The 22,880-nt window shown below is 35.7% G+C and overlaps 1 protein-coding gene across 1 annotated transcript in view; it reads left to right on the forward strand.

Annotated features, from left to right (window-relative positions):
- Positions 1-22,880, forward strand: part of LOC121890086 — a 364,377-nt gene that overhangs the window by 180,491 nt on the left and 161,006 nt on the right. The window contains exons 26-28 of the mRNA XM_042402354.1: positions 8,731-8,828; positions 9,393-9,443; positions 10,185-10,200. Coding sequence (XP_042258288.1) covers positions 8,731-8,828; positions 9,393-9,443; positions 10,185-10,200 — 165 coding nt within the window. The remainder of the gene's footprint in view (positions 1-8,730; positions 8,829-9,392; positions 9,444-10,184; positions 10,201-22,880) is intronic.

Genomic DNA, 22,880 nt, shown 5'->3' on the forward strand with positions numbered 1-22,880 from the left:
TAATTTGAGACAGATGTTTCCTTTGTGCTCTTTAAAAATATAAATACATTCTTGATGACATGTTCATTACAGTGATTCAAAAATCATTTAACACAATGTTTCAGCTGAAATGGTTTTAGCTTGTTTCAGTCTAGATTTTAAATTGGTGAGGTGGCTTTTAGATTAAAGCCACCAAATCATTAAATTTGCTGACAGTACTGTGATCCTCAGTTTATTACTTGAACAACTTTTCCCCCTGATACAAATCTTTTCTTCAGGTGAATGTTTATAAGAAATATGGCTGTGAACAAAAGATATTCACACCAAATCTCAACAACATCTGTTTTTATCATATAAACTTTAAATATTAATGCTGAAAAAAGGCTTCTCATTCTTGTTCATGGAAAATTGAATTTAATATATTTTTTTAATTTCAGTAATCTGCCTGCTTGGTAACCTAGACAGCAAAGATGCAACTACATGGGATTATTAAACTGTTCCCCAAAATGACTGATGTTGAACAGTCAAGTCTCTGCACTGTGAGATAAATGCATCCTGTAAAAGTTTAGGTTCAGGTGTTCTGGAGGACTGTTGTCCTCAGTAAGACCTGTTTATCTGACAAACATGTGATTGCAAAGCTCTTTTCATACTACTTTACTTTTCTGTTTGAACAGTTTCCAACAAGGCTGTTGTGACTCTGCAACCCAACTGGCGTCTGATATACAGTGGTGAGACAATCACTGTCATATGTGAGATCCAGGGAGGTGCAGACACTCGATGGGAATATGAATGGAGAGAAAACAATATGGCCGTATCTTGTAAAGATAAAGAATTCAGAATCAGCAGTGCTTCTATATATATATATGATGTCTACATAGTCTACAGTTGTAAAGGTAGAAGAGATTTTTATTCCTCAACAGAGTGGAGTGAAGCCATCACACTGACACTATCACGTAAGTCAAATATGTTCATATCATATTCAAAATGTAATTTTGTTTCAATCTAGTTAGATAAGGTAACAGAAAATATGACCCCCTTCCTTCCACTTAAGTGTCAGAACAGAAAAACTTCAGAGGAGTCAACATGCAGTGTACTGTATGTTGCCTCCCCCAAGAAAACAAGCAAACAAAACACTGTGCAATAATAAAACATCAACAGTAGTTAGTTAGTTAGTTAGTTAGTTAGTTAGTTAGTTAGTTAGTTAGTTAGTTAGTTTTGTTTACCAAATCAGTGATCGACTGAGAGTCATATGTCACATGCTCTGTTTGCAACTTCCATATAATAGTATTAACTAAATGACTCAATTGATGTTCAAAGTTTTTCTAAGGGAAATTCCATCTCACTTGTTACTCATTTTGTTTTTTGCTCTGAACTAAACAGCCAATAAAGCCAAGCCGACACTGAGAGCAGATGAAACCATCATACCAGAACACGACAGTGTGACACTGACCTGCTCTGTGGACGACTCTGCTGATTGGAGATATGATTGGTTCAGACGTGCCTCAGGATCTTCTGCAGCTCAGCCCATCAGATATGCTGAATCAAACAGAGTTTTAAGAGCTAATCTAGGAGGCATCTATTTCTGCAGAGCAGGAAGAGGAGGAGACCCAGAGTGCAGCAATACAGTCACTATTTGGAAAACTGGTGAGTTTAGTACTTTGTTGTGGAATAATGCAACATGTATTATTTAAATCTATTATCATTAGTGTAAAAAGAGTCATTTTGGTATTGATAGCAAAAAAGGAGAATGTTAATGAAAAAGTGAGTATAATGCAGTATTATTTATGGACTTTTCCTTGACATTGAATATCATTTAACTCAATGTTTCAGCTGAAATGGTTTTAGCTTGTTTCAGTCTAGATTTTAAATTGGTGAGGTGGCTTTTAGATTATTTTATTGAGTATATTTTAAAATGATCAGAGTCAGTGATGGCAGGTAAGATTCTTTACTCCAGTGGCTCCCCCGAGTGGTGAGTCCTTTCTCTGCATGAGAACAGACACATCATTAAATTTGCTGACAGTACTGTGATCCTCAGTTTATTACTTGAACAACTTTTCCCCCTGATACAAATCTTTTCTTCAGGTGAATGTTTATAAGAAATATGGCTGTGAACAAAAGATATTCACACCAAATCTCAACAACATCTGTTTTTATCATATAAACTTGAAATCTTAATGCTGAATAAAAGGTTCTCATTCTCGTTCATAGAAAATTGAATTTAATACACATTTTTTAAAAATGTCCAGTAATCTGCCTGCTTGGTAACCTAGACAGCAAAGATGCAACTACATGGGATTATTAAACTGTTCCCCAAAATGACTGATGTTGAACAGTCAAGTCTCTCTGCACTGTGAGATAAATGCATCCTGTAAAAGTTTAGTTTCAGGTGTTCTGGAGGACTGTTGTCCTCAGTAAGACCTGTTTATCTGACAAACATGTGATTGCAAAGCTCTTTTCATACTACTTTACTTTTCTGTTTGAACAGTTTCTAATAGGTGGGCTGTTGTGACTCTGCAATCCAACTGGCGTCTGATATACAGTGGTGAGACAATCACTGTCAGATGTGAGATCCGTGGAGGTGCAGACACTCGATGGGAATATGAATGGAGAATAAACAATATGGACACATCTCTGAAAGATAATGAATACAAGATTAGCAGTGCTTCTGTTTCCAACAGTGGAGACTACAGTTGTAAGGGTAGAAATAACTTGTATTCATCAACAGAGTGGAGTGATGCCATCGCATTGACAGTATCATGTAAGTCAAACCATCTGTCATTCATATTCAAAATGGCTTGTTTTTCATTTCAGTCAACTAAGATAACAGAAATATTTTCTCCCTCCAACAATGATGCAGCCTCCTATGAGCAGCTCAGTAACAAGTGGTCGCTTTTTAGTTTGAGAACAGAATTACTGAAACTGAGCTGCTGAAAATGATGTAAATGTTTCAGGTCTGTTGTGTAACAATAGAGTGAAAAAGTTCTGGGGCAAATCCCATCCCAATTGGTCTAGTTGTTGTTTTGTTTTTTACTCTCAGCAAATAAACCCACAGCACTGACCACAATTCATTTGACTTTGCTGTCGGCCTCCCGACTCATTAGAAAAAAGAAGAGAGAAAAAGAGAGAGAGCAGCTGAAAGCACCAGGAGAGATTGAGAGAGACACAGCAGTGACATTGTTGAGCACAAATAAACACGCCAACAACTCCACACACCTCCGCTTGACCCTGCGGCTGAACGCAGCACCGCCTGATTTGGTCTGAATATGCTATTGGTGGCAGCAGGTGCTAACAGGCTAAGCTAACAGTGTGTCAGTGGCTTTACACTAGCAGCGGTCCGGATGGAGGAGCTGCTAACCAGCCTGAGAAAACTACAACTGTGGGTTCCAAAAAGAAGTAAAACTACAACAGTAGGTCCTTGTAACGCGTATCACTTAAATTTTACAAAAAATGAAGTTCAAGCGACCATCTCGCCATTCTTACACAGATTTAACCATAGCAACGTTCATGATGAAGGTGACATTTTTTCAAACATGTGGGCGCTGTGCCATGTGGCTACTATAATACTGTATGCAACTACTATTGTAAAACGTACGGGTGCTGGTGTATAAATTAATCCAAAAGTCGTAAAGAAAGCAAGAGAAGTATATTTAATAAAGCCCTGGAGGGCGGGAGTAGATGAACCCAGTTAAGGAGTACCCGCCTGTACGGGACACTCTAAGAAGTAAAGCGAACATGCCCGCAAGAAGGCAGGGATCATTTCATTGATCAACACTACACCTGGTTTATTGGTTGGGGGATTTTGACAGGGTTATTAAGAGCAGGGACGAAATCTTGTAACACAGCAAACCAACTGGCCTCAGATATTCAGTGGTGAGTCAATCACTCTAAGATGTAAGATCAAAGATAGTGGAGACACTGAGTGGGAGTATGAATAGAAAAGAACCAAAGAAAAACCTCTAAAACAGTGAATACTGGAGTTTTAGAGCTACTTTTTACAGTGTGGAAACTACAGGTGTAAGGATAAACAGAAGATAGACTTGTATTCAACAGAAAGAAGTGATCTCATCAGGTTGATAGTGTCATGTAAGTTGGACTGTGTTTCATCTGTTTTTGAGTTTCCACCTATCTGTGTCTGAATAATTCAATAGAAAATATTTCTTTACTCAAGAATTAGTCAACTTCTCAGGATTGATCAGTAAATATTTGTGTTTGTTTTTGAAGACAAGCCGTCATTCAGTATCCTGTAGCATTTGAAATATACTTAATTGATTCATTGTTAACAGATTAAAGAGAATATAAAACAATGACTCATGGTGCAGATCAAAGTGATTAAATCAATATCTTCTGTGTGCTTGGGACTCCCATCAAGATTACGTGAAATTCATTATGTTCTCAACTAAGTTATTTAAATTGGACTAAATCACAGGGACAATAATTACATTATGTCTTTGTTCTAAACTGAAAACTTAACATTTTAATAAAATAAATTTTTGTTAGCATATATTTAGATAATATATCTAACATTATATCACCTATTTAGATATAAAATATATTAAGATTAGATAAGATTTATTTTATTAACTGATTAAAGATCACAGTGATTAAATGAATATCTTTGTATATATCTTCCTTGAAAGTGGACTATAGAGGGACAATAATTACCTTTTAATGTCTTTGTTCTAAACTAACAGCATATAAACCAAAGGCCAAACTGAGTGCTGACAACACAGACATTCCAGTAGGGGGCAGTGTGACCCTGACCTGCTCTGTGGACCCATCATCATCTGGTTGGAAATATTACTTAACGTACAAAACCTCTGAACCCCTGAAGACACAAGATGCTGTTTTCCAGTCAACTGGACAAATCAGTGTCTCACAGGGAGGACTCTACTGGTGCAGAGGAGGAAGAGGAAACCCAGTTTACTACACAAAGTACAGTGATTCAATCACTATCAACAAATATGGTGAGTTTGACAATGTTTTGTTGGAATACAAAATGTAGAAACATCTAATGTGTGTTTATGAATACTTATTCAGATCAAGGATAACAATCATTTTGTTTGATGATGATTTAACCTTTTGTCATTTTTGTATCCTTGTTGGTGATTCTTGAACACAAACAGGCTCAAACAGAGCGGTTGTGACTCTGCAACCCAACTGGCCAAAGATATACAGAGGAGAGGCGATCACTCTCAGATGTGACATCAAGGATGGAGGAGACACTAAGTGGGAGTATGAATGGAAAACACCCAGATCAATAAAACCTCAAATACAAAATGAATACAGGATCCGTTATGCTTATACATTAGACAGTGGAGACTACAGGTGTTTGGGCAGAATGAAAAGTGAACAATCTTCAACAGAGTGGAGTGATGCCTTCAAACTGACAGTATTATGTAAGTCAGATCATATTTCTTTCACACTGAAAATGTAAATTACTCATTTTTTGTGTTTTATTTATTTATTTCATTATGTATTTGGAGATAGTTTACTGTATGTGTATCTGCATCATTATTTTTTCCATTCTGAGAAAATCACTTTCCAACAGATGCACCAGAGTCTGTCCTCACTGTGTCTCCATCATGGCTGAGTCCTGGAGACTCAGTAACTCTGAGCTGTAAGGTTGAACATCCATCTGCAGGATGGAGGTTCTACTGGTATAAGACTGTTCCCAAACTATCAGACAACTCCTACAGTGATGAGCTGCTACCTGGTAGCACCAATGGGACTGAACAGGATTCCTACATCGTTCATGGGTCGACACACACAGCAAGATATATGTGTAGAGCTGGAAGAGGAGACCCAGTGTTTTACACTGATTACAGCAAACCTGCGTTTGTTTGGTCTGGAGGTGAGTTTGCTTGTTTGTTTTTGTCTCCTTCTGTCAAGAAGCAGTTGTGATGTCATAATCTGGGTATTGATTGTGGTGAACCTATGACCTTTCTCCATCAAGTCAAGATTTCAGTTTTTCAACACACTCACCAAACACAATGTTGATATTGAATTATTCTACATACTGGACTGGGCTGGATTTCCTTCTTTACATCTTCAATTGATCTGAAAACATTACAGCACCAAAAAACCTGAGATATTATGATTTTACTTGCTATTGAAACCAAACTCTGCTCCTCTTTGCAATGAATACTTTTACTTTGGATACCTGCGCTCATCTTACAGCCAATACTCATTACTTTTACTGACACAGCAGGCTGGACAGGTGTGGTTAAATGAGACTTTATCTAGTGGTCAGGCAACATATAGACATACAAAACAGTCAAAATCTAGTAATGAAAAACCAGAAAAGTCAGCAGTCAACGAAGTAGGTAAATGGACAAAGTACAGAAACAGCTGGAAACCTGAGAAAACTCTGACAGATGAGAGAAAAACACTGACTATACAGCACCAGTCAAAAGTTTGGACACACTTTCTCATTCAAGGGAAGGTGTGTCAGAACTTTTGACTAGTACTTTATATAGAGACAATGAAGCATCATTCAGAATGAAAAACACATCCTCTGTATGTTTGAAAGGTGGCAGGTAAACGTAGGTTGTTTACAGCTTCACAGTGAACAGTTGCTGTAGTTATCTTGGTAGAAAGTTTTCAAGATAGAAAAATAGTCAAAACATCCATAAAACAGCTCAAACCACTCTGCAGCACACTTCACATCTCCACTGTCAGTCCATATGCTCTGTATGTTCTTAACACTCACAGTTTCACCAAAACACTGAACCTTTTGCACAGTTTATGTTATTCAGATGTTTTTCTTCTCAACAATAAATAGTTTTAAAAGTACAAAAAAGAGGATTTTTTGCATTGTGATCTTTTTTAAATGTAATATCTCTGTACTTGGTTTGCTCCTCATTACATGTTGTTTTTCAGATGTTCATTCAGCAGTGACTCTCAAAGTGAGTCCTGACAGAGTGCAGCACTTCATCTATGACTCTGTCTCACTGAGCTGTGAAGGAAACTCTACTGAGTGGAGAGTGAGGAGGTTTCCTGAGGACCACAACTGTTCTAACTGGAGGTCAATGACTGGATCCACATGCAACATCAACAGTTCACAGCAGAGTGATGCAGTGTACTGGTGTGAGTCTGGATCAGGAGAGTTCAGCAATGCAGTCAATATCACTATACAGAGTATGTTTACATTACATTTTATTTCATTTTCATCTTGTATTTAAATTATTTTCAACATGGTGTCACTAACTACACTTCCTGTGTAGACAATCAAGTTATATGCCTAACCTTTTGATAGCAAAAATTATGTTATATTATTGTTTCTTTAACAAAAAACTAAAAGCTCATTAAGTTATTATTCCTTGAGATTATAATAAAGAAATATCATCCAATTAATTATAAAATTAAGTGTCCTCTGCACAACTCATAATTTAGTCGTGTTCTTGTCAAACACAGGTAATGCAAAAGAATATATAAATTATGAAAGAACTTGCTTCACACCAAAACTCATCTGTGGACAAAATGAAAGCTTCTTCATATTTATTTAAACAACTGGAAATTAATATTTTTCAGATCCAAGATGTTTGGTTCACAGTTTTTTTGGTGTGCAGCAAGACCTTTCTTTATTCTTGATGATTATGCAGATTTAGTCAGAGTTGATTTTGTGTCAATAGCCATCCATCATTTCTTTCATGTGTACCTGTTAGCTCTAGAGCTAACTAGCCATAGCTAATATATTTACAATTACAAGACATGTATGTAATAAAGCTGAAATGTTGGGTCTTTGCTCAGCTACACTGATTCTGTGAGATAAATTAGTTGGAGAAAAATAAAGGCATATGTGTGATCTATTCTCATAGTTTTATGTCACCTTGTTCTAAAGGTCAGCAGCTGGTCTCTGACTGAAACTTCATATTCTTTGACTGTTTTACAGATGCAGATATTATCCTGGTGAGCCCTGTGCATCCTGTGACTGAGGGAGATTCTGTTACTCTTGGCTGTAAACTGAAGACAGGAGAATTACTTTCCAACGTGTTTTTCTATCAAAATGACAAACTTATCCAAAATGATACCAGAGGGGAGCTGAATATCTCTGCAGTGTCAAAGTCAGATGAAGGCTTCTACAAGTGTAAATACTCAGGAAAAGAATCAGTACAGAGTTGGATGTCAGTTAAGGGTGAGTAGGATTAAAACAATTCATGCATTTTCTTTCTTCTAAACTGTGTTGCTGTCTTAGAAAGAAATGTGGTCAAATACTTTACAGAATTAGAAGTTTACAGGTTTATTTTCAGCTGATTTCACATATTGGATTAACTTGTTTTAAACTTTACATGAGGGCCGTTCAATTATTAAACAAAAAATAAAAAATCTGATATCTATAAAAATACAAATGTAAATGAATGATGAATATTGTTTATTATCTATTACAGCAGTGTCCAGGCCTGACAGCTCTTCATCTCTTATACCATTAATTGTTGGGCTGGTTTGTGGAATTATTCTTATTATTCTCCTGCTCCTGTTGTATCGCTACAGACGATCCAAAGGTGAGACTTTTTCACTCTGATGTTAAATGTTTTATGTTTTTAATTATTCAAATACAAAGATGTATTCTGATGTCATAATGTGAAATAGCAGAAAAAATATTTAGAAAATAAAACCACATAACAATAAATATCCTTTTCACAGATTCACGCTTTATCAGGTTGGTACAAAACTCTCTTCTCTCATTTTGAACATAACAGCAGTACCTTCAATGTGTCTTATTAAATTCATTGTATTTGCTAAATGTTTTAGGCCGATCCAGTCTGACAGCACCAACCAGGACCCCGCCGTGAATCACATGGTCAACCTGAATGAAACTCAACATGACCTATACTCCTCTCTTCTCCATGGTCAGTCTTCAAACTAATCCTGATTAATTTTGTCATTTTTTTGTTAACTCTAACAATAACATTTCTATTACTCTTTTTCTAGACTCTGGCCATCTGATTTTTAATGAATATTAACCAAAAGCCACAATCCATTAGACAGGAAGTTGTTGTTGATCTCAGTAAATAAAGCAGTGGGTCAGTTTGTAGAACAGTCTCAAAGATTTGTCACATAACCTGTTGTTCTACCACATGCACAAAAGATCAGACTAGAACATTGTTTTATATTGTTGTAATTGAACCAAAACTACAAGACTTATATCCAGAGTCCAGACATATTATTGCCATTATGGCTTTAAGACTTTATAGTCTTGGTTGTAACGTATTAAATATTACAGTCTACAAAGAAATGAAAGCTTCTAAAACCTTTACAGTTTCCTGTTGTTGCATTTATCCACACTGTTAAAATCACATTTAAAAAAAAAAAAAAAACCTGAGGATTTTTGTTAAAAAGGTGATATTTTATTAGTATCATGCAATTAAAATTATTAATTTGACCTTGGCTTGATTTTCATTTTCTGCTCACAGGTGATGCTTCTGTCTATGAATCAATCAGAGGTTCTGAAGACACTGAAAATGGTACAGTATACACCTTAACATGGAGCAGTCTGAAATGCAATATTACATAATTTAAGAGAAAACAATTTACAAAACAAAACCATGTAACAACAAATATCCTTTTCACAGATTCACACTTTATCAGGTTGGTACAAAACTCTCTTCTCTCATTTTGAACATAACAGCAGTACTTTCAATGGGTCTTATTAAATTCATTGTATTTACTAAATGTTTTAGGCCGATCCAATCTGACAGCACCAATCAGGACTCTGCTGCAAATCACATGGTCAACCTGAATGAAACTCAACATAACGTATACTCCTCTCTTCTCCATGGTCAGTTTTCAAACTAATCCTGATTAATTTTGTCATTTTTTGTTAACTGTAACCTCAACATTTCTATTACAGTCTATAAAGACAGTAAAGGCTCTAAAACATTTAAGATTCCCTGTACTTGCATTTATCCACAATATTTTAAAATCGAATAAATAAATAAAAAAAACCTGAGGATTTTTGTTAAAAAGGTGATATTTGATCTTATTTGGTATCATGCAATTTAAATGGTTCACTTGATCTCAGCTTGATTTTCACTTTTTGCTCACAGGTGATGCTTCTGTCTATGAATCAATCAAAGGCTCTAAAGACACTGAAAATGGTACAGTATACACCTTAACATGGAGCAGTCTGAAATGCAATATTACGTAATTTAAGAGAAAACAATTTACAAAACAAAACCATGTAACAACAAATATCCTTTTCACAGATTCAGGCTTTATCAGGTTGGAATAAAACTCTCTTCTCTCAGAATGTGTAAAAGAATTTCTAAATGCTGATATTTGTGAATGTGTACAGGAAACTAAAAATGTGTATTCAGATTTGCAAGAGTATCAAGATTTGTGAATGTATACACTAGGGCTGGACGATATCTCAAATTGATTTTATTCATTTAAATTCTTGTTTTTGGTCAATGTGTAAAATGTCTTAATCGTAAAATTGAGTTATTACAAAATGCATGAAAAGGTTATTTTTAGTCAAAAAGTAGATGGCAGCTACATTAGCTGTTTTGAGTCACAACAGTCTCGTAAACTGTGACATTATTAATTACACTACATGCACACCTGCCACAGCTGTCTCTGGCTATCTCGCAGTGAATTTAACAGTCACATCTACGAGAAGAACAGACTGAAAATGACTCTGCACACTGATCTGTGCTCTTGGTTTGTGTTAGTTGATGAGGTCTCATCTCTGGTCATGAGAGTTGAAACACCTGAAGTTGAAGGAACAGTATCCAGATTCTACACTGTACAGTTTACTCTCCAGGTAGCTAATGCTAGCTAGCAGCAGTCTGCAGATATCAGGATGATGTCTTGTAAAGAAACACAAACAGCAGCAACAAGTGATCTGATTTTTCTGCTCTATCTGTGCTCAAACTGATTATTAAACTAGATGCCTATGATCTACTTAGTTGAAGCATCTGGTGCTCACAGTCAATAGCTGTGTGGGATCACATGTATTTTATGCATAATGATTATAACAGCCTTGCAGGTGTTGCAGGTTTCTTATTGTTCTTGCTCAACTGTCTTAAATAAATAAATGTTTTAAGTTTGCATTATGAAGGCAAACAAAAATCAAGTAAAATAATGACACGACCCAGAGATTGAAAAAAATAACGATTTTTTTGTCCATATCGCCCAGCCCTAGCATAAACAGAGTTGTGAATGTGTAAAATCTGTGAGAAAAATGTATTTTAAGTGTTTTGCTCCAAGAGTTGGGAAGTTACACCTCAGGTACACCTCTCCATTGGTTTTCTTTATACATGTGACTTTTGCTAGACTCCTGTCATGCCTGAGATCTGCAAATGTGTCAAAATTTTTGTCTGTAACACAGTGTGCCAACCAATATTGAATTATTTGCAATATTAACTTGCAGACAAACATTCTGCAGGTTTCTTGTCAACAGATTGATGGTCATCACTGCTGCAAAACCTCTAACTAGCATTAACATTTTTCCTAATATCAATCACCTCATGTGTTCGCTGACTGTGACTGTCACAGCATGCAGTCAGTGAGGATTAGTCTGGTGCAGGTTACTCACTGAAAATATAGTTAAACATTAAAGGCTGCTGTCACTAACAAGACAAGTATAGTTTGTTGAAAATAACATGTTTGTTTCCTGCAGACTCTAATGTTACATCATATGAACTACATTTGTTTACAGCAGCAGGGTAGATTCTAGCAAAGCCCCAGCAATAAAATACAGTATAAAATGCATTGCAATGATGTTACCCACAAGCAGAATATTTTATTTATAACATTGCAGTTTATTTACCGTTGAAGTTGTCTCAGGGGAAACACTGCAACAATATTGTGCTAGCAGTTTCTAGCGAGGCTAAAACATTACAGGTTGTCAGTTTGCACCATTAACAATGCTAAAGAGCTACTGGTCACTCACTAGATGGAAATTTGTGGAAAGTTGCTTGTTGTTATGGTAGTTGGGAACAGTACAGTGACTTTTACGGCTCCATTGCATCTTGCCTTGTTTTTTCAGTTCCTCCCAGTGTGAGCCTGCGAGCCTCGGCCAAGTATGAAGAAAACCCTCACATTTGCAAATTTTAGTCAGGAATGTAGCAAAAGTCACATGTAAAGAGACAACTAATTACAGATGTACCTGAGTTGTATCTGATGACTTTCTGTTTCCATCTCTTAGAGCAAAACTTTCAGTCATTAATAAAAGGCCATTTACTCTGAGTTTTTTGAATACATATTTACAGATTCACATATACAGATTTGTCTGCATATTCACAAGTGTCGATACACTTACAAATCTGAATACATAGTTGCAGATTGCTGTACATATTCACACATTTCAGTATGAATTTAGAGATTCTTTTACAGGTTTACAAATCTGATTATGCACACACTGCAAACACTATTGCTACAATAATACAGAAGAAAGACAAATTAATTAAGGTCTACACTCACCTGCAACTGTTACTGTCCAACATGTTGGTCTTGGACACAGTGTAATGTATGTGATGTGTTCTGTATTTGCAAAATTGTAGGTGTTTATAATTATCATTTTTTTGAATGTTTTATGTTGGAATGTATGTTTATTTTACATTATGTGTGTTTGCAGTGCTGAAGAACAGTATTTATACATCAGTATGTATATTCAGTATCAGTATGTTTACTAAATTCTGTAAAAGCCATAATACTCTGCTGTTTAACTGCTTTGAGCACTGTGGGCATTACAATACTGTTATTCTTTTATTATCAGTGGAGACATTAACACTGACAAGCCTTCAGTACATTATCATTGTAAATGATGACATTACTGGCAAATGTTTCAGACTAATCTTCTCTCCATTTATAGGAAAATCAACTCCTGCAGCTTCTGATGAAGCGGTTTATTCTGAAGTTGAACCAGGAACAGCTCTTGGTAATAATACAGTGATAAAATAATGTGCATATTGTTTTTTTCATCTAATAAATGATTAATTCCGCAGATACGTAAATGGGTTATAAATGGGAGTAAAATGTCCTCTATATAACACTGTACCTCTTTTTCTTTTGGTTTTCTTCCAGGTCTGTAGAGAGATCTGTATCGACAAAACCAAAGGAATGGATGACAACATGAAGAACTACATCATTGTGTAGTTTATTTGCAGTTTTGTGTGCAATTGTGTACATCTGCTATCTAAATATCAAATATGCTCAGTATTTTGTACAGTTAGTACAGTAGTGCAGCTTTAGTCAGTCAGCCTCTTCTTCAGTTTTTGATGAAACAGCTTTAATGACTATATGTGATGATCTGCTATCAAACAACATCCTGTTACACATGTTGTACAAATTTTCCTGTCCTTTAATGAATGAATTCATAGATAATTTATTTTTACCTATTTGTTTTAAGTGTATGTATGTTAATGTCTGTTTTATAATCTTCCTTCTTAATTTGGTCATCCAGTAGCTGAGAGGGGAACAAAAACTTTGAACTGGGAAGTTTGGAGATTCTTATGTTCTTATGCAGATTGATTTATGCCCCTTGTTTCTGTTGGGTGATGAACCATCAGGTATATTTCTTTGATTGAAAAAAAAACATCTCAAAATGTGAACAACTGTAAACAAAGCTGATCAAAGATCCCTGTTTTACATTATGGGGTGAACATCAGACAGCAGAGAGAGGGAGTAGGACACTGTAGGAAAATTAGTAAAATAGCCCTTTAAAATACTACAATAAGTGACTGAAAGCTGAATTCTGTATCCTCACCTGTTGTCTCCCTCAATCTATAGCTAAGAAATATCTACTGTATTGTATTGTTATATCTAACCTCATCATATTAAACTATATTCAGAACAGTAAAGTCTGATTGACTAGTAACAGGTCACAGAAATGCAAATATAATATCTCTTAGTTGGAATTTTTTAAAGGATAAATGTGAACTGATGACAGTCAACATCCTGATTTCAGGATGATTTCAAGACACAACAAATCTGGCTTCTGGAAATTTGTGATTGAAATCACACTTCTGGCTTTCTGTTGTATGATGTTTCAGATTGAGAAATAAATATTGACTGTCCACTTCCTCATGTCACCACCAGTCATAGTTGTATTCAAAGACAGTCAGTTAAAAAAACATTTTGTAATTGCTATATTATATTCATATGCATTGCACTTGACTCAATTTCTACTACCTCCCAAAATATTTTCACTTGTTTTAGTTTTCTACTGTCTAAAAAATATGATTGCACATCCTGCACAGTATCAGACACCTCTTCTTTTCTGTGTATTGACACATCAGCTCTGGTGTGAATGTGACAACCACACCTAAAACCTCATGTTGGTTTGTTTTTGTCATGCTGATAAGCAGTGGCTTGTTTTTTTCTACTCAAGCTCTAGTTGTCAAGTAAACTGTGTAACACAATGGTAAAAAACGTGCAACGATTTATTTTTAATATATTTCATTTTTGATTTGTGTAGCCCGTCGTAGATGGAGCCCTGAGTTTTTTATCCTAATTTCCTTCGTTATATTATCTCTGATTAATTTAATGTTTTTAGCTTGGGTCACTTTGAAAATCCTATAGCCTACCTCTTGAATATAACTTATTTTGAGACCATATGTAACAAACAATTGAGTATGCTAGCCCTTTAACACAATAAAATACCACAATCTAATATAAGTTGGTATAGAGTATAAAGGCTATATAGCTTTTAACCTCTGAAATAATAAACACACTCAGAAACCATTTAAAATTAAAAGTAATAATTTCTTCCTTTAATTCTAAGGCAAAATTAAATGAAAATAATATTAAATTAAATACCAGGAGTCTTCACTGCTTTTGTTTCACAAGTCACACAGTAAATTTTCCCTTTTTACCTTTTCATCTTAAAAGTATTTGCTTTTACTTTTCCGCTGAATTGTTTTAGTGATCACACACACCAATTATTACCTACGCTAACCTATGCTATGCTGGTTGTTGTCTCTCGTTTCCAGATTGGAATAAATCCAGACGAAGCTACTTTGTCGAGCTGGGTTAGCTAGCAGCAGCCTACAGTCCGTTCACAGTGCTATCTCACCGCTCACTTCATTAACGAGCAGCCTCTTTCAAGTTATCTGTTACTCCCAAAACATGTCCTCTTACAGATTATCGAGCTGACAATCTAAGACTCAGGTACATCTATACTTTTTCCTGCACAACTTCGGATATCCACCAGAAAAACTGCTTTCTTCTCCGCTCCTCCAGTCTCTCTCCTCCTTCTCTCTCACTCCCCGTGTCTGCGTACACACACACGTCAGCCAAGTAACACACACAAACCTATTTGACCATATTCACCTCTCTAGAAAGATACCACTCTATTAAATAAGCAGCTTTTTATCAAAAGAATAAAATAAAAGACATCCTTAACATGTTTAGTCATGAACTTGACCTTTTTCAACACAATGAGAAATATGAATTTTAACCATACTCTTTTAACAAATTCTATTGATCTATTTCTCTATCACAGACAACTATTTACATGCATATTTTTAACCAGACTGCATTTGTTCTCCCTTTATGCATTTAATTTCTGAAAAACACAGGAAACTAAATGCATAAACACAGGAATGAGAACAGATAAATGACAGTAAACAGAAAAGCAGCCTTTATAACCTAATACCAGAGGTTTGTAACATGGCTGTTCAGAAACGAGTTCTGACATTTGGCTTCTGTTTGAATTTGTGATGTAGACTCAGATTAACCACCATAATAACGGTCAAGCCAACCACGACAAAGGTAAGTAGTGCAGGCAGCAACAGTGGCCAGGAAGTGTAAACGTGTCAAAGTTTTCTAACTGACGTTGTCTGAGCTTTGTGTAAAAGGGAAGGAAACACAGGCAGGCTAAACTCAGATCTCATATTTATATGAAATGTAACTTCTCTCTTTCTCTTTCTGCTGCATTATTATTAAAGCAAAGTAGAAACATTTGTCAGACTCAGAGCAGCTGAGTGACAGAGTGTCAGTGCTGGATGTGAGGATGAGGTACACTTTGATCTGTGTGCTGGGATTATTCTGTAAGTACATTACTGACTTTCTCTGTTTGCATGTCACAGATTAAAGAACATGTTCCTGAATAGTCAGAATTACAGAGTATCACTGGTTGAACCAGTTTCTCCGAGAGCTTGAACAGAGCACGCTTATGGTTTTTAACTACAGGGTTGTTTTATAGGCCAGATGTTGGTTGGTGACTTGGCTCAGTTTAGATTGAAGGACTGTATTAAATTTACTGCTGGATGATTGTTGTTGCATGATGTAAATGTGAATTGTTTAAGGTATTGTTATGTATGTGGGTTTTGAATTTCATGATTTACCTATTTCATTTTACATATTTCATTTTAAAGAAATTTTCTCTTATCTGTTTTAATTTATCAAACAATAGTTACCACTGCTGAAACTCTATTTGCTTTTGTTTTTGTTCTTTGTTTTTTGTTTTTTGTGTTTGTGTGATTTTGACTTTCTGTCAGTTTGATTATGTCTGATGAAGTTTCAATCTTTATTTTAGTGCTGAATACACTCTTCTACGGACACGCTGAAGGTGACTAATTATTTTTGTTTGTATATTATATATAAATATTTATTTCTTATTTGTTATCCACTGTATTACTCTTAAGGCCCAAACGCACTGAAAGCGTGTGATGCGTCTTGAAGTACACTTATTGGTTTTAATGGCCAAATACGCACCAAAAGTGTTATTAGGCGCGTCAAACTGTATTGACGCCTCAACTCAGACCTGTTTCGATTTTGGAGCGTCAAATGAGGACCAAGCGACCAGAGAGAGAGAGAGAGAGAGAGAGAGAGAGAGAGAGAGAGAGAGAGAGAGAGAGAGAGAGAGAGAGAGTGAGAAAAAAGCCTCTGAATGAGAGAAATAAAACGTTATATTCTGATTATTTCACGGCAGTCACGTTTTATCGCTTTTAGTGCTTTTTGGGCCTTTAATCACATCCCATTTTTGTGTTCACATTTTACCATGTATTTATCATTTTACTCCATGTATCAATACAAATTCTGTAATGACTTGATTAGTGCCCAAAAACAGCATTTTCCTCAAAATGCGTGTTTATGTAGCGAGACCAGATGTTGTGATGACTCTTGAGACACACATTTATCTGCAGAAAACACATATGCAGCATTTAGAAAGACAAGTTGGAGTTTGATTATGAACTTAAATGTGCAAACAGAGAGTCTAAATTCATTTGAACATTGAGTTATACATAATTTGAGACAGATGTTTCCTTTGTGTTCTGTAAAAATGTAAATACATTCTTGATGACATGTTCATTACAGTAATTTCTTTGTTTTATTGTTTTTCTAAACTTAACAGCACAGAAGATTACACTGAGAGCAGACAGGAACATCATACCAGTACAGGGAAGTGTGACACTGACCTGCGATGTGGAGGACTCTACTGGCTGGAAATATGACTGGTACAGACGTACCTCAGCAGATTCTGAAAAAACTCGTCTTCAGACAGCAGAAGGTGATGAATCAGACAGTATCAGTGTCTCACAGGGAGGCATTTACACCTGCAGAGGATGGAGAACAGAACCAGATGTCTTCACACCTGAAAGCGATGAAGTCACCATTGAGGAAACAGGTGAGTTAAGTCATTTGTTCTGAAATAAAACAACTTATATTCTTTAAATTTAATTCTTAAACAGTGTCTGAAGTGTGGAAGAGAACCATATGTGGTAACAAGAACCATAATGAATGGATGATTTAGTCCAGTACCTCTTAGCTCTGTGAAGGAAGTTTGAAAATGTCTGAAATTCTTTATCATGGTAATAATACAACATTTGTTTGACACTTCAGTTTGTTTACAGACACAATAAAGGAGTTGAGGGTTCTTCACTAATGCTGCTCAGTTTTACTTATAAATATTTGGAAAACACATGACTGCTTAATGCAGTATTATTTATGGACTTTTCCTTGATGTTGAATATCATTTAACACAATGTTTCAGCTGAAATGGTTTTAGCTTGTTTCAGTCTAGATTTTAAATTGGTGAGGTGGCTTTTAGATTATTTTATTGATTATATTTTAAAATGATCAGAGTCAGTGATGGCAGGTAAGATTCTTTAATCCAGTGGCTTCCCCGAGTGGTGAGTCCTTTCTCAGCATGAGAACAGACACATCATTAAATTAGCTGACAGTACTGTGATCCTCAGTTTATTACTTGACCAACTTTTTCCCCCCTGATACAAATCTTTTCTTCAGGTGAATGTTTATAAGAAATATGGCTGTGAACAAACTGTCCTGGAATGCAAATAAAATCTATTCACACAATTTTTCATTTCAGTCTATCTAAGTAAGATAACAGAAAATATTTTCTCCCTCCAACAATGATGCAGCCTCCTATGAGCAGCTCAGTAACAAGTGGTTACTTTATAGTTTGGGAACAGAATTACTGAAACTGAGCCACCTGTGTGTGTGTGTGTGTGTGTGTATTTGTGTGTGTGATTATACAATGCCCGTGTTGCTCTTTTATGAATCATCTGATCACAAAGGTTTTATGTCTCTTTAAATTGCTGCCACTAATGTTTACTTGTCACTTTTCTTCCTGATGATTTTATTGCTTTAAACATGTTGCTTGATATGTTTTCATACTTCTATTTTTTTCAACTGCTTTTGTTATTATGGCTGTTGAGTTGTGTTTGCATTGTTTGTTAAACTGTGCTACAACAATCAACTTGTTGTAAAATGTTTTTCTTCATTTTACATTTCCATTAGTATCCTAATCAGATATTTTTTATGTGAACAGTTCCAAATAAGGCCACTGTGATCCTGCAACCCAAACTGATATTCAGGGGTGAGACAGTCACTGTCAGATGTGAGATCCAGGGAGGTGGAGACACTGAGTGGACGTATGAATGGACACCAGCCAACTTAAACACATATCCAAGACTCAGTGAACACAGGATCAACAGCAACAATTACTACAGTGGAGAATTCAAGTGTAGAGGAAGGAAGGACTCATATTCCTCGACAGGGTGGAGTGATGTCATCACATTGACAGTAAAACGTAAGTTGGACATCTTTCATCCATAATGAACATGTTATGTTTTACATTGTTTTCATCTGTTGTTGTGTTCATCAATGCCATCTGATATCATTTACTCAGCTACCTAATAAGTCAGTATATTTATTTAATTTAATTAATTTTATTTCTGATTATTTATTTTATTTTTAAGATTGATCTGTTAGTTTAATAGTGTTACATGTTGGCCTGGAGGCAGCCATTCAGGCTTTTGAGCTATTTCAAGAATGATTTCACTCTAGTACTTGTACTCTTCTGTATTCTTAACAATATAATGAAGGTGATATTTGTTCTAATGTGAACAGCAAGTAATCTCAAGGCCACAGTGACAGCAGAAAGGACAGTCATACCAGTATATATTTCTGTTTTTATCCAAACTGTGTATATTTGGTGGGTACAGTTTCTAACACGACTGTTGTAACACAGCAAACCAACTGGCCTCAGATATTCAGTGGTGAGTCAATCACTCTAAGATGTGAGATCAAAGATAGTGGAGACACTGAGTGGGAGTATGAATGGATAACAACCAAAGAAGAACCTCCAAAACACAGTGAATACTGGAGTTTCAGAGCTACTTTTTACAGTAGAGTACTGTACTGCTGTATGGGTGAACAGAAAATAGACTTGTATTCAACAGAAAGAAGTGATCCCATCAGTTTGGACTGTGTTTAATCAATTGTGAGAATATCATTTTTTTGAGTTTCCACCTATCAGTGTCTGAATAATTCAATAGAAAATATTTCTTTCCTCAATAATTAGTTAACTTCTCAGGATTGATCAGTAAATAATTGTGTTTGTTTTTGAAGACAAGCCATCATTCAGCATCCTGTAGCATTTGAAATATACTTAATTGATTTATTATAAACTGATTAAAGATCACAGTTATTAAATGAATATCTTTGTATATATCTTCATTTAAACTAAATCACAAGGACATTAATTACCTTTTTAATGTCTTTGTTCTAAACTGAACAGCATATAAACCAAAGGCCAAACTGAGTGCTGACAACAGAGACATTCCAGTAGGGGGCAGTGTGACTCTGACCTGCTCTGTGGACCCATCATCATCTGGTTGGAAATATTACTGGTACAAAGATGAGAAAACCTCTGAACCCCTGAACACACGAGATGCTGTTTTCCAATCAACTGGACAAATGACTGTCTCACAGGGAGGACTCTACTGGTGCAGAGGAGGAAGAGGAGACCCAGTTTACTACACAGAGTACAGTGATTCAATCAGGATCAACAAATATGGTGAGTTTGACAATGTTTTGTTGGAATACAAAATGTAGAAACATCTAATGTGTGTTTGTGAATACTTATAGACATCAAGGAAAACAATCATTTTGTTTGATGATGATTTAACCTTTTGTCATTTTTGTATCCTTGTTGGTGATTCTTGAACACAAACAGTCTCAAACAGAGCGGTTGTGACTCTGCAACCCAACTGGCCAAAGATATACAGAGGAGAGGCGATCACTCTCAGATGTGACATCAAGGATGGAGGAGACACTAAGTGGGAGTATGAATGGAAAACACCCAGCTCAATAAAACCTCAAATACAAAATGAATACAGGATCAGTTCTGCTTATACATCAGACAGTGGAGACTACAGGTGTTTGAGCAGAATGAAAAGTGAACAATCTTCAACAGAGTGGAGTGATGCCTTCAAACTGACAGTATTACGTAAGTCAGATCATATTTCTTTCACACTGAAAATGTAAATTACTCATTTTTTGTGTTTTATTTATTTATTTATTTATTTATTTATATTTATTTATATTATTTCATTTTTTTTCATTTATTTGAAGATAGTTTACTGTATGTGTATCTGCATCATTATTTTTTTTCATTCTGAGAAAATCACTTTCCAACAGATGCACCTGTCCTCACTGTGTCTCCATCATGGCTGAGTCCTGGAGACTCAGTAACTCTGAGCTGTGAGGTTGAACCTCCATCTGCAGGATGGAGGTTCAACTGGTATAAGACTGTTCCCAAACTATCAGACAACTCCTACAGCTATGAGCTGCTACCTGGTAGCACCAATGGGACTGAACAGGATTCCTACATCGTTCATGGGTCGACACACACAGCAAGATATATGTGTAGAGCTGGAAGAGGAGACCCAGTGTTTTACACTCATTACAGCAAACCCGAGTTTGTTTGGTCTGGAGGTGAGTTTGCTTGTTTGTTTTTGTCTCCTTCTGTCAAGAAGCAGTTGTGATGTCATTATCTGGGTATTGATTGTGGTGAACCTATGACCTTTCTCCATCAAGTCAAGATTTCAGTTTTTCAACACACTCACCAAACACAATGTTGATATTGAATTATTCTACATACTGGACTGGACTTCCTTCTTTAAATCTTCAATTGATCTGAAAGCATTACAGCACCGAAAAACTGAGATATTATGATTTTACTTGTCATTGAAATCAAACTCTTCTCCTCTTTGCAATGAATACTTTTACTTTGGATACCTGAGCTCATCTTACAGCCAATATTCATTACTTTTACTGACACAGCAGGCTGGACAGGTGTGATCAGGCAACATATAGACATACAAAACAGTCAAAATCTAGTAATGAAAAACCAGAAAAGTCATCAGGCAACAAAGCAGGTAAATGGACAAAGTACAGAAACAGCTGGAAACCTGATAAAACTCAGACAGATGAGAGAAAAACACTGACTATACAGTACCAGTCAAAAGTTTGGACACACTTTCTTATTCAAGGGAAGGTGTGTCCAAACTCTTGACTAGTACTTTATATAGAGACAATGAAGCATCATTTAAAATGAAAAACACATCCTCTGTATGTTTGAAAGGTGGCAGGTAAACGTAGGTTGTTTACAGCTTCACAGTGAACAGTTGCTGTAGTTATCTTGGTAGCAAGTTTTCAAGATAGAAAAAATAATCAAAACATCCATAAAACAGCTCAAAACACTCTGCAGCTCACTTCATGTCTCTACTGTCAGTCCATATGCTCTGTATGTTCTTAACACTCACAGTTTCACCAAAACACTGAACCTTTTGCACAGTTTATGTTATTCAGATGTTTTTACTCTCAACAACAAAATGTATTAAAAATACAAAAAAAAGGATTTTTTGCATTGTGATCTTTTTAATTTTAATATCTCTGTACTTGGTTTGCTCCTCATTACATGTTTTTCAGATGTTCATTCAGCAGTGACTCTCAAAGTGAGTCCTGACAGAGTGCAGCACTTCACCTCTGACTCTGTCTCTGTCTCACTGAGCTGTGAAGGAAACTCTACTGAGTGGAAAGTGAGGAGGTTTTTTAAGGGCAGCTACTGGTCATACTGTCCTAACTGGGGGTCAATGACTGGATCCACATGCAACATCAAGAGTTCAGAGCAGAGAGATGCAGTGTACTGGTGTGAGTCTGGATCAGGAGAGTTCAGCAATGCAGTCAACATCACTATACAGAGTATGTTTACATTACATTTTATTTCATTTTCATCTTGTATTTCAATTATTTTCAACATGGTGTCACTAACTACACTTCCTGTGTAGACAATCAAGTTATATTCCTAACCTTTTGATAGCAAAAATTATGTTATATTATTGTTTCTTTAACAAAATTAAAAGCTCATTAAACTATATTTCCTTAATATTATCATAAAGAAACATAATCCAATCAATTAGAAAATCAGACGTCCTCTGCACAACATCATAATTTAGTCGTGTTCTTGTCAAACACAAGTAATGCAAAAGAATAAATAAATTATGAAAGGGCTTCCTTCACACCAAAAACTCATCTGTGAACCAAATTAAAGCTTCTTCATATTTATTTAAACAACTGGAAATTAATATTTTACAGATCCAAGATGTTTGGTCCACAGCTTTTTTGGTGTGCAGCAAGACCTTTCTTTA

The sequence above is a fragment of the Thunnus maccoyii genome, chromosome 22 (assembly GCF_910596095.1).
Source record: "Thunnus maccoyii chromosome 22, fThuMac1.1, whole genome shotgun sequence".
Taxonomy (NCBI): domain Eukaryota; kingdom Metazoa; phylum Chordata; class Actinopteri; order Scombriformes; family Scombridae; genus Thunnus; species Thunnus maccoyii.